Source organism: Schistocerca americana, chromosome 3 (genome assembly GCF_021461395.2).
Source record: "Schistocerca americana isolate TAMUIC-IGC-003095 chromosome 3, iqSchAmer2.1, whole genome shotgun sequence".
Lineage (NCBI taxonomy): Eukaryota > Metazoa > Arthropoda > Insecta > Orthoptera > Acrididae > Schistocerca > Schistocerca americana.
Genome location: NC_060121.1, coordinates 768,223,227 through 768,238,202, shown reverse-complemented (window position 1 = coordinate 768,238,202; position 14,976 = coordinate 768,223,227). Strand labels below are relative to the sequence as shown.

General features: G+C 41.1%; 1 protein-coding gene across 1 annotated transcript in view; it reads right to left on the bottom strand.

The window, feature by feature from the left end:
- The window catches only part of LOC124606388 (UDP-glycosyltransferase UGT5-like), a 50,477-nt gene extending 37,370 nt beyond the window's left edge, over positions 1 to 13,107 (bottom strand). The window contains exon 1 of the mRNA XM_047138369.1: positions 12,997 to 13,107. Coding sequence (XP_046994325.1) covers positions 12,997 to 13,107 — 111 coding nt within the window. The remainder of the gene's footprint in view (positions 1 to 12,996) is intronic.
- Positions 13,108 to 14,976: the final 1,869 nt, after the last annotated feature.

Below are 14,976 nucleotides of genomic sequence, written 5' to 3'. Positions count from 1 at the left end.
AAGGTAGGTGGGTTCTGACCGGAATATTTCCAGAGTTCCTCTTCCTCTCTCCCATACGAAACTCTCTGCACAATATCCAACGAAAGCAGTAAGCTGTAAGGGTTGTGCAGTCTCTGCCAGAATGTCATGTGGTCCGTGTATCCGAGATTGTAGTCAGGGATGTAGGAAGGATTAATTGGGCTGCCGAAAGTCTTCCGAATAAGTGACGTAGCTCCAAGAGAAGCGTATCCAATTAATGGTGGAGATCCCACTTTGTGCGCTAACCCGTAATAACAGGGGGAGCCGAATTTCTCCATAATGAATGCATCATACTTCTGCTCCAGTCTGTAAGGCAAAACATAATTAACATGAGTTCCCAAGACGACATATTCAGCGAAGAACTCATTGTACACAAGAATATAAAAAGAAGACGTGCATGAGACAAATATTCGAAAGGCACAAGATCGACCCTAGACATGATTAAAACTAAGGGAAGTAAAACTTAAATGTTCCATTAAAATAATTAATTAATTATAGAAACAACCAAGTTGTTACTTACGTTTCTGTACACATGAAGAACAAATATGCGTAAGATTCGATGTGTGCTGCACTCAGATGCCGATATTTATCTCACTGCATGCTCTACATAATGAGCTGTTACAAACTGTTCCATGTTACGTCAAAGAACGTAAGTGAAACAAGAATACGTTATTGTTTGACAGTATTGTATTTATGTGTGCATATGGGAATAACATGAACATAGCGTTTTTTGTTACTGAGGTGTTTTTGTAGACATTTTAGACTTCAAAAGAACATCGTGACACTTGACGAGCGTTATAGAATAGCTTAGATATGGGAAATATTTAATCTGACGGTCCAGTGTTCTTTGCACCATCTATTACACTGAGACTGAAACTTTGGATGTTTAAAAGTGTTGCTTAGCCTGTAAGTTCATGACATAAACACTGTTTGTATGCATGAGTGCATGTGTGTGTGTGTGTGTGTGTGTGTGTGTGTGTGTGTGTGTGTGTGTTTTGAGGACATACTTTAGATGTGCAAATTGCACCTTTAATGTAATTCCTTGGATAATTACTTTTGAACATGATTTAAAGAATTATATCGGCCAGATGCCTTTGAGCAAGACCAGTATGTTTGCTATGGGTTACATTATGATTGTTTCTTTTTATGACTTGTACGTTAGAGATATAATTGGCTCTTCCATGGTGAAGGGTCTCTACATGAGCCTCTTCATCGGTTCGTTTAACATTTGACTTAATCTGGCACCTCAATTCCGGGCCTGAACTGTAAACTAAAAAAAAAGAAAAGAAAAAAAAGACTGAGCAATTGAGTGTGTCCATAGTGGTTACAAGTTATATTGCCTTGATTTTCACCTTACAGCTTACTAAAATTTTTGATAATTATCAGAGCCCCACATGCATGTTCAACACATCTATGTGCAGTATATATACATCCTTTCCTCCTCGCACCTGATGCATGAAAAGCGTGACTGAGAGTGTACAAGGTAAATGTCAGTATCTAGATCTGTGGCAGAATAGAAAACCCTATAAAGGATGTACCAGATAGCAGAGAGGGTTGTGTTCTCCTTGGACGAAGCTCTTGTACAGGTTGGCACCGTACAACAGGGAGCTCTTTGGGCACTTCCGGAAGAACGGAACGCATGGGTTCCAAAAGGATTCGCTCGGCAGTGTTCCAGGAGACACGAGACGGGCGACACCGGCTAAGTGTGTGTGAGCCTATTCATAGTTGATTCAGTACCTTAATTTTGTAGGTTTCGTCTCCAGTCAAAGTTAACGTCTTGCTGTCATCGCTCATTCCTCGTTGAGCGGTATATAGTATTTTTCTGGTTAATTTCGTAACGTTATAACCAGTTGCACTTACACTAGTTGCACTTAGGCAAGAATGCAATCCATCATTCTGCTGTACCTCTGTTCAAACATGTCGACTCGTGATGCGTCTTCTCAGTTCAGCCAGAGTAATTTCATTGTTGATTTCATCAGTATAGTATAATTGAAGAGATTTCAGAAACTTCGCTGAGAGGCTTAATTTCGCAGGTCGTGTCTCACAGTAACATATCCTGACCAATGTGGTTAAATATTCTTAATTTTAGCACTCATTTTATCTAGAATTTCTGTTTGTGACGACCACGTATTCGCGGGAGTCGTTACCTGTTACAGTTACTGATTCTCGAGGTAAAACTCCCAAATTAATTTCAGAAACTCTTCTATTGTGCAAATATTAACAGTTAATTCTTATCGGTGAATTCTTATTAACTTTCTTCGTGCACTCAAGCTAAGGGAATGACCGTTTGCCAACCACAAGCATACCGGGGAAGTTTTTTCTTTATTCTTATATTTGTCCTGAATTTGTGTTGTATGTGTATATGTGTGTGAATGTCGCCATTGAAAGATTCCTCTGAGGCTTCCACAATTAATAATTAATGACAAATCGTGGTGGGGTCTCCAAGTCGCAGTTGTAAATCTAATTTTGTAACTCAGCTGAGATTGTTATGAAGAACAGCAACCATCATCAATTTATTACGTGTTTATGTTATTAGTATGTTCAGCTGTTCTTGAAAAATGTGATATTTTTACCAGAGCATAGGCTTACGTATTCCCTCGCAAACTTCCACTTTACGTCCTACTGCTGTCTGTTGTGCAATAGATAAACATTGTCAAGTTATTTATTTAATACTCATTCAACTATCTTAAATGTGCAGATCTTTCAACGACAAATACCCAGCAATTTTCATGCCTTTTAAAAAAAAAATTACTGTGATTGGCTGGAGACTGGACAGGATACGAGCAGAGTCACAAATCTGAACTAGAATACTTACATCATTTCGGGTTTTTGAATTTTTCAGATCATTCAAAATTAATTTTTATTATCGCACCATACTGCATTTTTTGAATTACCATCAGCATTATTCCCATCTTGCGCTATTATATTTTTTTACTCCAGGACCATCTTCAGTTTCGTAATTGCAGTGCAGCCAGACGGAGACTTACTGAAGTTGGCGTAGCTGTGATCGACTGCGGTCCCGCCAGGTGGAGTCTGCCTGAACTCAGTGCTTCCTTCGGAGTCGCTATAAAATTCCTAATCAGGTATTGGTTTTTCTATTACTTTTGGACCAGTAATGACAATTTCCATTTGTGAAGCCTGATGCAAGTAACGACTGGTGTTGCTTTACATTGACATAAGTAGCCAACCACTGAAAGGCTATGCCACTGAACAACTTCAGGTGCACATCGACAAATAGAGAAGAACTTCACAGATAGTTTAACACTTAAAATACTTCATTTAGTAATACCTGTAACATGTTTTATTTTTTGTAGCGCAGTAAACAAACCTAGGTTCAACTTACTTTGTGAACTCTATCATTGGCTCCAAACCAAATTGAAATTCGCACCAGTATTTCACCATACCAAGAATGAATCTTAGAAGCGTCACAGAAGACGACGCATCATGGAATTAATTGAAATTAACGATTTCTGTGAAGGCTTTCCTACTCGCTGAAATGTCTATTTCAGAGTAGTTTGCAGTGGGAACCTGAAACAAGTCAGAAAATGTAGTATTTTAGTAGACAAAATAAAAGTCCACAATAGCCTGAGAGTAAGTCTTACTAAAAATGTTGTGTACAGTATGATTCAATAGGATATATAATTTAATCACTGTATTTGCTTCCTAATTTAATCCCGTAATACGCTACATTGATATTTCTTTGCATTATGGCAGCAGTAAGTCGTTTCTTAATATATGTAGATATTTTCTCCTTTAGTGGCATTCACAAAAGTCTACTGTATGCATTGAAATAGGTGCCTCAGCTGTCTGAAGATATCAGCGATCTGGAGCAGCAACGTCGTATGAAGGTATTCAAAAGATTTTATCTTTTATAAATACAGATGAAAGTCCAGGCTAAGCCTTTCGACATGGCATAGCAATGACGTACAGTTCAAGAGACGCCCTTGCCCTCTCTCCTACTAATTTCTTCAGTGGGGAAAATCGAAAACAATCTCGGGCCGGATCCGAACCGTGGGCCGCTGGCTGCCCAACCGTGGGTTACAGCATATACCAAATTAGTACCCCGTTGATGGCGGAACGTCGTGTTTCAGAACTGTATGCTAGCACTAACGCAGCACAAAGTTGCAGAATTATACGGGTAGTTGGCCTGAATACACAACATTCCCCCTCATTTGAAAAATTCGGTACTCCGAATTCTAGGTTAGTGTTGAACCAATGAACTACTAAAACCACATGGAAACACTAAGTCCAAAATTTTTCACTCGCTTTCACACCACTTTTTTCCCCTAAACTGGAGCACTGAAGCTGCTTGGCGCAATCATATGAGAAGCGCTCCTCGCCAGTCACTCAATACCCCTGCGAGTGGGGGAAGGACGCAACCGGCTGTTTCCACTCTCCCTGTCACGCGACTTCACTCGGTACCACACGGCGCTCACTCACCGAGTGCTGGGCAACAGCTGCTTGCCCAGCTACAACGTAGAGCCACTAAAGGGCCCAGCAAACGTTGGTATATGTTTAGGATTAGAATTACGTTTTACTTATTTATTTTCCATGTTTCCTGAGGAGGAACTGAATGCAGTAGAACTGAGAGTGACTAAGTGTTATCACAGCGGCTGAAAAAGATGTATAGCGAAGCATAAAGTGATAATCAAATTTTGCATGCTACTTGTTGTGTACATAGTTCCGCGTAGTCAGCGCGTACACAACTTTCCCAGTAGAGCGCGCCCCGCTAAGCACAACAGCGCAGGCGCAGCGCTCGTCCGTCTCCGCACTACGAGATGGCGCTGCCATGAAGACGGACCAAATTCTGCCTCCGCCGATCCGCGTATTAATATGTAACGCAGCCAATGAGATTTCTGCTAACGTAGAACCTTTTCTCCTCGCGGATCACACTCGCGCAGTGATACATGAACGCGCGAGGTATTATAACGAGTGTACAGACCTCCGATTAGTCAGTCTGCATTAGTCTGTAGGCAGGTTTCAGTCTACGCGTAATAAGATTATCATATTCCTGTACATAGCCATGAAGAGAAATGTATAGACACTTTGTCAAGTCTCGGAGATATGTGAGAATAAGATTAACGTACCAAGATCAAAGGAACATCAGATTGTCAGTTGTAAACAGCATCCAGAATTACGTTACGTAAAATCTATGATTTTTATTATTTTAATAAATGTGTGTGAAAATTAATCAAGTTCTGTTAAAAGTTGGTCACCGTCAATCTGCTACTCTAAGCGTGAAAGTGGCATTTCTATCGTCTGACCTAACGGCAGAAGATAAACACGCCACGATAAGACCACGAGACATATTGCTGACACTCGCCTACTTCGTTAGAGCGACAAGTCAAATAATCTGATGGTGTGTGTACCGAAGGTCTTACAGTACGCACACCACACTACTGATGGTCATTTATTTAGCTGAGGAAGTCTAAATTTGCATGAATAAAAGCAGATGAAATGAAGCCCATATTCAGTCTCTGGCTAAAAACACACTAACATAGACAAACATTTTTGACAGAACAAATGAAACAGATGTAAGTATGTTAACTGACATGTCAAGTGATTAGTATTGTGTACTTTGTTTATAATAACAAAAAACTTCAGTCCGACTACGCTGTGGGCTCTCGTGAGTATATTGAGCAAATGAACTGTTAGGACTCATTACAGTTGACAGTATTAATTTTAATGACCTCAGAGAGGAAGGAAGCGCAGGGTATAGTGGTAAGCAGAGATGGACATATTCGAATAAATTTCTCTCTGAGTAATTTTTCGATTAAGTATATAATTCAATCAAATTTATATTCCAATAAATTATTTCCATCTTATACATCGAATAAAGCCACCATATTTTCTTTGTTTACTTCTTGTACACTTGTTCTTCTTGTTCACTTGGCTGCGTGTAGTTACTATTTTACAAATAACACGTTAATGACTGGAACAGTAAAGTGTTTTGGTGCCTCAATGCTTTCTGTCCTAGACTACAAAACTAACGGTTTTGGGTTCGATTCTCGGTTGATTATACGATTTCTGTTCTTTATCGCTTCTTTCATCAATAACAAAGACAAAAATGCCAAGTCAAGTTCCACTGTGTTTGGTGTAGATGTTTAAAAGTATGTCCCCCTTAACTGGCTGCATAATGTCGATTCGGAAGTGAGAGGAAGTCAAGGGCACATCCCCATGCACAGTAAAGCACTGGTGTGTTCAAACCTACCCTCTCGTTGAGCACAGCTGTACTTGGTTTTTCAGTGTAACAAATGAAACACAAAAATAGTTATAGGCGGAAGGCAGTACCAATTACACCACCGATGTGACCCCATTCAGTTGTTTCTGCTCCAGTCAATACTTCTCCCCCTACATCTCCTAAAATATGCAAATATTCAATACCTTCTTCAGATTGATAGCACTCTCTGATACGAATGTCTCCTTGATTCAGTTACGCAGTTTGTTCCGGTCTGCAGTGCTACAGAATGAGTGAACCAAACAAGAAATCAGTGATTGCTCACAGCCGGCCGGAGTGGCCGAGCGTGTCTAGGCGCTTCAGTCTGGAACCGCGCGACTGCTACGGTCGTAGGTTCGAATCCTGCCTCGGGCATGGATGTGTGTGATGTCCTTAGGTTAGTTACGTTTAAGTAGTTCTAAGTTCTAGGGGACTGATGACCTCAGATGTTAAGTCCGATAGTGCTCATAGCCATTTGAACCATTTTTTTTATTGCTCACAAATAACATGAACAGACTTTCAATCTATAATCTCTCAGAACCTTTATGGAAGGTTCCTGCACCTTCAAAGTCATTACAACATGTTTGAGGATTGACTCTGAGTAAGCTTTCCTTTAGAACATGGAATAGTTCTTCGATGCGATATGTGTGTATGCAGTTACATAGATCTTTGAGATTGAAAAACTCCAGAAGAGACACTGCGTTTGATATACAAAAGAGTTCGTAATATTCCAGAGCACTGACAACTTCTTTATCGAGAAAGTGTCAAGAGACTATTGGAAGATTTGTTCACCTTTTTACACCATTGCTGCAGAACCGAATCATGATTCAGAAACAAATACTTCCTGTCCTTAACCAAGGGAGGGTAACAACAGACTGTGGTGTAATATAATACCAAAACCAATGTTGAAGAAATGAAGTGATAAGTTTCAAATTACGTAAAGTCGTAAAAGGTAAATTTTACTTGGAACATAATTTGGGAGGTAGGAGGTAATCACCAGAAAATATTTGCAAAAAACTACTGATTTCTCATTTTCTGCTGAAGACGATTGTGATTTGAAGTCTTGTATCGTTGTAATGGAATAAAGATTTCAGAAGATAAAACACATTTCTATGTTCTTTGAATGCGTAGAAAGTATATTCTTCAGTGTGTCAAGATGGCAAATCTTCACAGATGAAATAAGCATTCTGATCAAATGTTTGAGAAAAACAGCTGTTTTGAAAACTTATTCAAAAGCAGCAAAAAGTACATTTGCTTCAGAAATAACGAATATTTGGGGCAATAAATGTCACTGGATTTAATGTTTATCAGTTATTCGTAATGTTTTTATTCATAGCTCAGGAATAAATGTTTTCATTCGTGTAAATGAATATAATTTACAGTAAATATTTTTATTATTCATGAATAACGAATAATAATTTTTAATCTGTGTCCGTAATTCCTCATTAAAATAAATGTTCCCCATCTCATGTGGCAAGCAAAGCCCACTGCGCATGCGCACACTGCACATTCACAGCCTAAGTGCAAATGAGTGACAGCACATAATATCGGCGTAGCTGTGGTCAAACGCATGACAGCGCTCGCTCGTTTGTGTTACTAAGCTAGAAAGCATCTGTCATATTCGCCAATATTCGTCAATGGTCGCAAAATGTATTCGTGCTCTCTGCCGCACATCGCAAGCGCGTGTAGATCGCACAGATAGGTAATGTGATTGCAGAGCTGTGCTCTACACCTTTCAGTATAAGGTGTGTGGTGACTGGTACACCCACAGTGTTAGGACACCTTGTAGCTGAGACACTGGCTTGACAAAAACTGGACTTGGAGTTTGCATGAGTGGACGGCTCTCTGCCGATCATGGATGTAGGCCACACAAGCGGTTCACCATGGAGATTCATATCGTAACCTGCTCCCTATGGCATCGGCCTAGCCGTTCAGCTGCCACAAACAAGTGAATAATCCTATCCATTACTAAAAGAGTCTCCTTAGTTCGGATATGTTCAAATTTCCCTTAAGTCAGCCATTTTATTGGATATGAGTGTATCGCATAGGATTCATATGTGCCGTTAGTGGTTCCTACTAATTTCAACCTTCTCTCTTCTCTGTTTCACGCCAACTCTGGAACATAAAGCATATGGCAAGGTACGCGCAGGTTGTGCAGAAGTGGCTTCCTTGCATTGTCGAGCCACTTAGCCTTTGTCTGCTTTCCTCCTTTTTAGGACCAACGTCGGTATCAGTAGTAAACCCTCTGGTGGACCCTGAAAAGATCGAATACGTTCTATGTAGATGGCTGATTTTCGGGGCGTAAGTGCTCGTCCGTATCACCCATTCTCTAACACGACATTTAAGCAATTTGGCATTTTGCTGTCGCGTCCGCTACTGTCGTCCAGAGACTGCCCATATTTGCAAAAATTCTGCACTGATGCATCGTTTCCCCCTCTCTCAGTTTCACTATCGCAAATGGCAGTGACGTTTTCCATCCACAGACTGCCTTGTATAGTTATAGATCCGTACTCTCACTGTGGATGAAACGGACTTGTTCTTAATTTATGAATTATTAACAGAAGACAAAATCGCCGTATTAGTTTTGACATTAAGTTAGTACCTTGGTCCATTTCGACATCTCTAGAGCAACCACTAAACAAATTATGAACCACAGCTGTTCCGGTTTGTTGATTCGGAAAGCTGTCATTTCTACATACAGCGAAAACTGATCCGTTATGGTAAACACAAATTAATTCCCCACCAGTGTCTGCCGAAATGGGTTCAAGATGTCCAAACTAATCACCTAAAATAATTTGCTGCACTCCGGTAGTCTCTGCAGGTGAATACACTGACAGCCTAACTCGTCTCTTCACATGCAGTGGACACATTTCTTGACATACTGTGCTACCTATGTGTTCCGCACCAACATTTGTCAGCTACTTGTTCTGTTCTGGGATAACAATGACCTGCTAATACATTTTCATACACTTGCTCTAATACCTCATTTTTCAGTGTAGCTGCTACCATAATACAAGATCTGTGCATTGTTTGTTTGCTTATCACTCTGCCATTCACAATAAACTGTGGTTGCTTTAACTGCAAATAGTTGCAATCTTCGTCAGCTGCTTGTACCTTGTACCATTCTGTAGCAGTGGAATCAACTAGTTGTAGCATATTAATTTTCGTTCTCAGCTCATCTGCATTTCGGTGTGTCTTGCCTGAGCAATGAGGTATGCTTCGACTGAGATGTACCCATGATGTATAACACTTGTCATGTAAACATAAATATTTGTACAAATGCACATTTTTACTATATACCGGGTGATCAAAAAGTGAGTATAAATATGAAAACTTAATAAACCACGGAATAATGTAGATAGAGAGGTAAAAATTGACACACATGCTTGGAATGACATGGAGATTTATTAGAACCAAAAAAAAAAAAAAGTTCACAAAATGCCCGACAGATGCGCGTTGTTTGGTGATGATCGTGTGCTCAGCCGCCACTTTCGTCATGCTTGGCCTACCAGATCCCCAGACCTCAGTCCGTGCGATTATTGGCTTTGGGGCTACCTGAAGTCGCAAGTGCATCGTGATCGAACATCTCTAGGGATGCTGAAAGACAACATCCGACGCCAATGCCTCACTATAACTCCGGACATGCTTTACAGTGCTGTTGACAACATTATTCCCCGACTACAGCTATTGTTGAGGAATGATGGTGGACATATTGAGCATTTCCTGTAAAGAATATCATCTTTACTTTGTCTTACTTCCTTATGCTAATTATTGCTATTCTGATCAGATGAAGCGCCATCTGTCGGACATTTTTTGAACTTTTGTATTTTTTTGGTTCTAATTAAACCCCATGTCATTCCAAGCATGTGCGTCAATTTGTACCTCTCTATCTACATTATTCCGTGATTTATTCAGTTTTCAAATTTATACTGACTTTTTGATCACCCAGTATTATGTGTTGTAAGAACTAACGCCTCACTGGGGTGCTACCTGTGTGAACAAGCCCTTTTGCACAAAGGTGTAATTTTTTTTAATCTGTATACGGTTTTACTTTCTCCATCATAACGACGATATGGCATAAGTGATAATCTCATAATGTAGCAAGATTTGTAATCACAAATATTTTTTGGGAAACAGAAGATGACAGTTTTAGCTATCGCAACCTTTCATCAGTTATGAACATTAATTAATGCGATCTTAGCTGTTAAATGTTTTTCAATTTAAATATAGATGGTTCTTTACATTTTCTCAATTCGAGGATCTTCAACCTCTGCCAGGCGCATAAGCGTCATCTTTCTTGTAAGATCTCCACCACAAATCTCTTAGAACATTTCGTGTACATGGTCCCAAACGTATCTATAACAATTGATATCAATTTGTGTAACCGTTGGTTGCATATAATACCTCTATGTGCTTTACCTAATTCCTCATTTCCCTGTAGCGCATCTACTAAACACAATATATTTACTGTAAAATTAGTTCCTACTGTCACCCACAGCAGTTTTCTCGCACCTTGTTGTACAATATCGCTGTTCGTACGGTATAAGCGACTTAAGGATGATACTTGAGGCATCCTGAGTCTGTCAGAAATTTCCCTGAGATGGAACTACGTCTCATCAAGTTCTAAAATGCGCCTATTTTTCTTGAAGTTCAAGCACGATATCTAACCCTAATATTGGTTACAGCAGACAAAAGTTCCTTACAACCCCGGAAATATTATGCTCTATCCTGAGAACTCAACCTCGTACATCTTTTCTAACCTACGTCATTGTGGGCCAGACCTCCACTTCCTCGTTACACTGAAACTTATCACAGACAACTGAGAACCAGTGTTCAATGAACACTTCCACTTCCTTCCGTCTCCTAAGCTGTCTGATGAAAACTCAGCAACTGCACAAGTTTTGGATGGACGTATATTCAATGGGAACACCACACGGTGGCTCCAGAGACCCCTCTGGCGTTTGATGGCGAGTTATTACTCAGCCCCGTCTCCATCTACCACCCTCTCGTAGGATTTTACGTGCAATATGTTCCAGGTGGACTACACACCTACTCTCGTTAGAATACAGTACGAGGCATTTCTGCTGTATGTGGACCACGAATTGACCACAGGACTCTCGGACACTGGCTGGACCATCATGCGATGGCACCCAATGTACGTCCCTGTCCCGGCGGATCCAGTCTGAAGTCTGGAGCCATCAGGGCTAGCTGACAAATCGCTTGGCTGATGACGCTACTTGGTGAGGCTGTGGCTACATGGTCCCTTCTCCTTATCAGTGTTTTCCACATATTCCTTTCCTCTCCGATTCTGCATAGAACCTCCTCATTCCTTAGCTTATCAATCCACCTAATTTTCAACATTCGTCTATAGCACCACATCTCAAATGCTTCGATTCTCTTCTGTTCCCGTTTTCCCACAGTCCATGTTTCACTACCATACTATGCTGTACTCCAGACGTACATCCTCAGAAATTTCTTCCTCAAATTAAGGCCGGTATTTGATATTAGTAGCCAGAAATTCCTTTTTTGCCATAGCGAGTCTGCTTTTCATGTCCTCCTTGCTCCGTCCGTCATTGGTTATTTTACTGCCTAGGTAGCAGAATTCATTAACTTCATTGACTTCGTGACCATCAATCCTGATGTTAAGTTTCTCGCTGTTCACATTTCTACTACTTCTCATTACCTTCGTCTTTCTCCGATTTACTCTCAAACCATACTGTGTACTCATTAGACTGTCCACTCCGTTCAGCAGATCATTTAATTCTTCTTCACTTTCACTCAGGATTGCAATGTCGTCAGCGAATCGTTTCATTGATACCCTTTCACCGTGTATTTTAATTCCACTCCTGATCCTTTCTTTTATTTCCCTCATTGCTTCCTCGATGTACAGATTGAAGAGTAGGGGCGAAAGGCTACAGCCTTGTCTTACACCCTTCTTAATGCGAGCACGTTGTTCTTGATCGTCCACTCCTATTATTCCCTCTTGGTTGTTGTACATATTGTATATGACCCGTCTCTCCCTATATCTTACCCCTAATTTTTTCAGAATCTCGAACAGCTTGCACCATTTTATATTGTCGAACGCTTTTTCCAGGTCGACAAATTCTATGAAAGTGTCTTGATTTTTCTTTAGCCTTGCTTCCATTATTAGCCGTAACGTCACAATTGCCTCTCTCGTCCCTTTACTTTTCCTAAAGCCAAACTGATCGTCACCTAGCGCATTCTCAATTGTCTTTTCCATTCTTCTGTATATTATTCTTGTAAGCAGCTTCGATGCATGAGCTGTTAAGCTGATTGTGCGATAATTCTCGCACTTGTCAGCTCTTGCCGTCTTCGGAATTGTGTGGATGATGCTTTTCCGAAAGTCAGATGGTATGTCGCCAGACTCATATATTCTGCACACCAACGTGAATAGTCGTTTTGTTGCCACTTTCCCCAATGATTTTAGAAATTCTGATGGAATGTTATCGATCCCTTCTGCCTTATTTGACCGTAAGTCCTCCAAAGCTCTTTTAAATTCCGATTCTAATACTGGATCCCCTATCTCTTCTAAATCGACTCCTGTTTCTTCTTCTATCACATCAGACAAACCTTCACCCTCATAGAGGCTTTCAATGTATTCTTTCCACCTATCTGCTCTCTCCTCTGCATTCGGAATCATAATGTGCCACAAAAATTAAATCAGGTCGCTCCACTCTCTCATGCATACAGGTAGAACTCCTGTTTTGTTTTACTGAATCACAAGAACTACTCCCACATACGGCGATTCGATTAAGGGACCTTTCCATAGAACCAGCAGCCTTCCCTGCCAGTGCTTCCATCAGCGGGCCCCCGCAGCATCTAGCCTGCGACGAACCAATGAAAGTAGACATCACGCCTTCCACGTCAGACCAGCGTATGGACGTCGAAATGGCGAACACTTGACCAGCCACGTCCTCTCCGTGATATTCTTGGTTTCCCATGGCACCTCAGATGAATACCATGGATTAACAAATGCACACACACCAATTACACAGACATGCAAGCAAGGAAGCAGGACGCTGATGAAGCCAGCTGACTTCAATAGCTTCGCCCCCCTCTCCCCGCCCACCCACAGGAGAGGGATGTCGTGTACCAAGCGAGAGATACATTGCAAGTACTGCGATAGGCCGCCTGAACGCAGGCACAACCATTCCTCTGGTGCGCCTTAGTTAAATGCCGCTCACAAACCTCGATGTCTTCCTGCTCCACACCACTCCTTCAGCGTGTTGTATACGTATGCTGATGATGGGGCAGCTGACGTAGGGATCACTACCAATCACAGAATACACTGCTTCCACTTTGCACTGGACAACATGGAAATCCCTCTGCCGACAGACACCAAAACACGACACACTACAGACACTCCATAGTTCCAAACCAGCAGTTAGTCAGCTGAGTTTAGAACTCGTAGCCATCTCAGTGCAGTACTCGTAAGGCTAATTTCCGATTTAGCAGTCGCTATTTACAGAGAATTAGGACCATTAACAGAGTGGTTGTAACATGCCACACTTCTGTTATAAGTCTACCCCATGAATTAAGTGTTTCGTAGCCTTCAGTCAGTACATGCACAACGCTACCATGCGAGCTCTGTTGTTGCTGCATAAAGAAAGAGCTGTGATGAAAGTGAACTCTATCAGGGGTTCAAATGATTCAAATGGCTCTGAGCACTATGGGACCCAACTGCTGTGGTCATCAGTCCCCTAGAACTTAGAACTACTTAAACCCAACTAACCTAAGGACATCACACACATCCATGCCCGAGGCAGGATTCGAACCTGCAACCGTAGCAGTCGCACGGTTCCGGACTGCGCGCCTAGAACCGCGAGACCACCGCGGCCGGCTATCAGGGGTTCGCACAAGAAACTGTTGTCCATGACGGGACTGTCATGGAAATGTGACTCTTTTGTGTTCATTCTTTTAACTGTACCAAATTACAAAACGCCCATTTTCCTTTTTTTTAGCAATAAGGTTTTCTTTGTTTGGGGTGAACCAAGTCCCAGATAACATTGACTGGGATATTTAATTCAGCTCATCTAAGTTCTGAAGCACAAGGAGAAAAACTCTGTAAAAAAAAGGTCTTTGAGGATATCTATGGAGTCTATTTAATTGTTTGTTTAAAAAGTAAACATGCCCAAACACACTTAGATCTGACCTCGATTACTGGCACACTGTATGGGACTTACACTTAACATAACGTACAAGGGCGTGCTGTAAAGTAATGCCTCGATTTCTTATGTGAAATCTCTTAAAGGTTTTGAAACAAAACGTTATTAACGTTCAACAACTTTAGTCATAATGTCTACACATTTATTTCTCAACATAGATATTCTAGCGATGAACACATTTCTCCCACCTAGAGACCAGTATGTTGATACGTCACTTAGAGTGTTCGACTTCCTTGCCAGAGCCACAGCTTCATCTCTGTTTGCGACACTTCACATCAAATTGGAGTCCTCGAAAGGCATTCTTTAAGTTGAAACATGATAATCAGATGGGGTCGATTCGGAAATGCGTGGAGGATGATTGATGATGGTGAACGAAGGCGTTGGGTTGTTGCATGTCGTAGCACTTGTGGGTGATCCAGTGTTTTCATGTTGAAGGAGAGGATGGCCACGAGTGGACAAAGTCTTCGAATTCAAAACTCCATTACAGCATGCTGTTTCTTACGCGCTGACTTAGTTACCCTACATACATGTCACATGCTTTATGCCACATGCTGC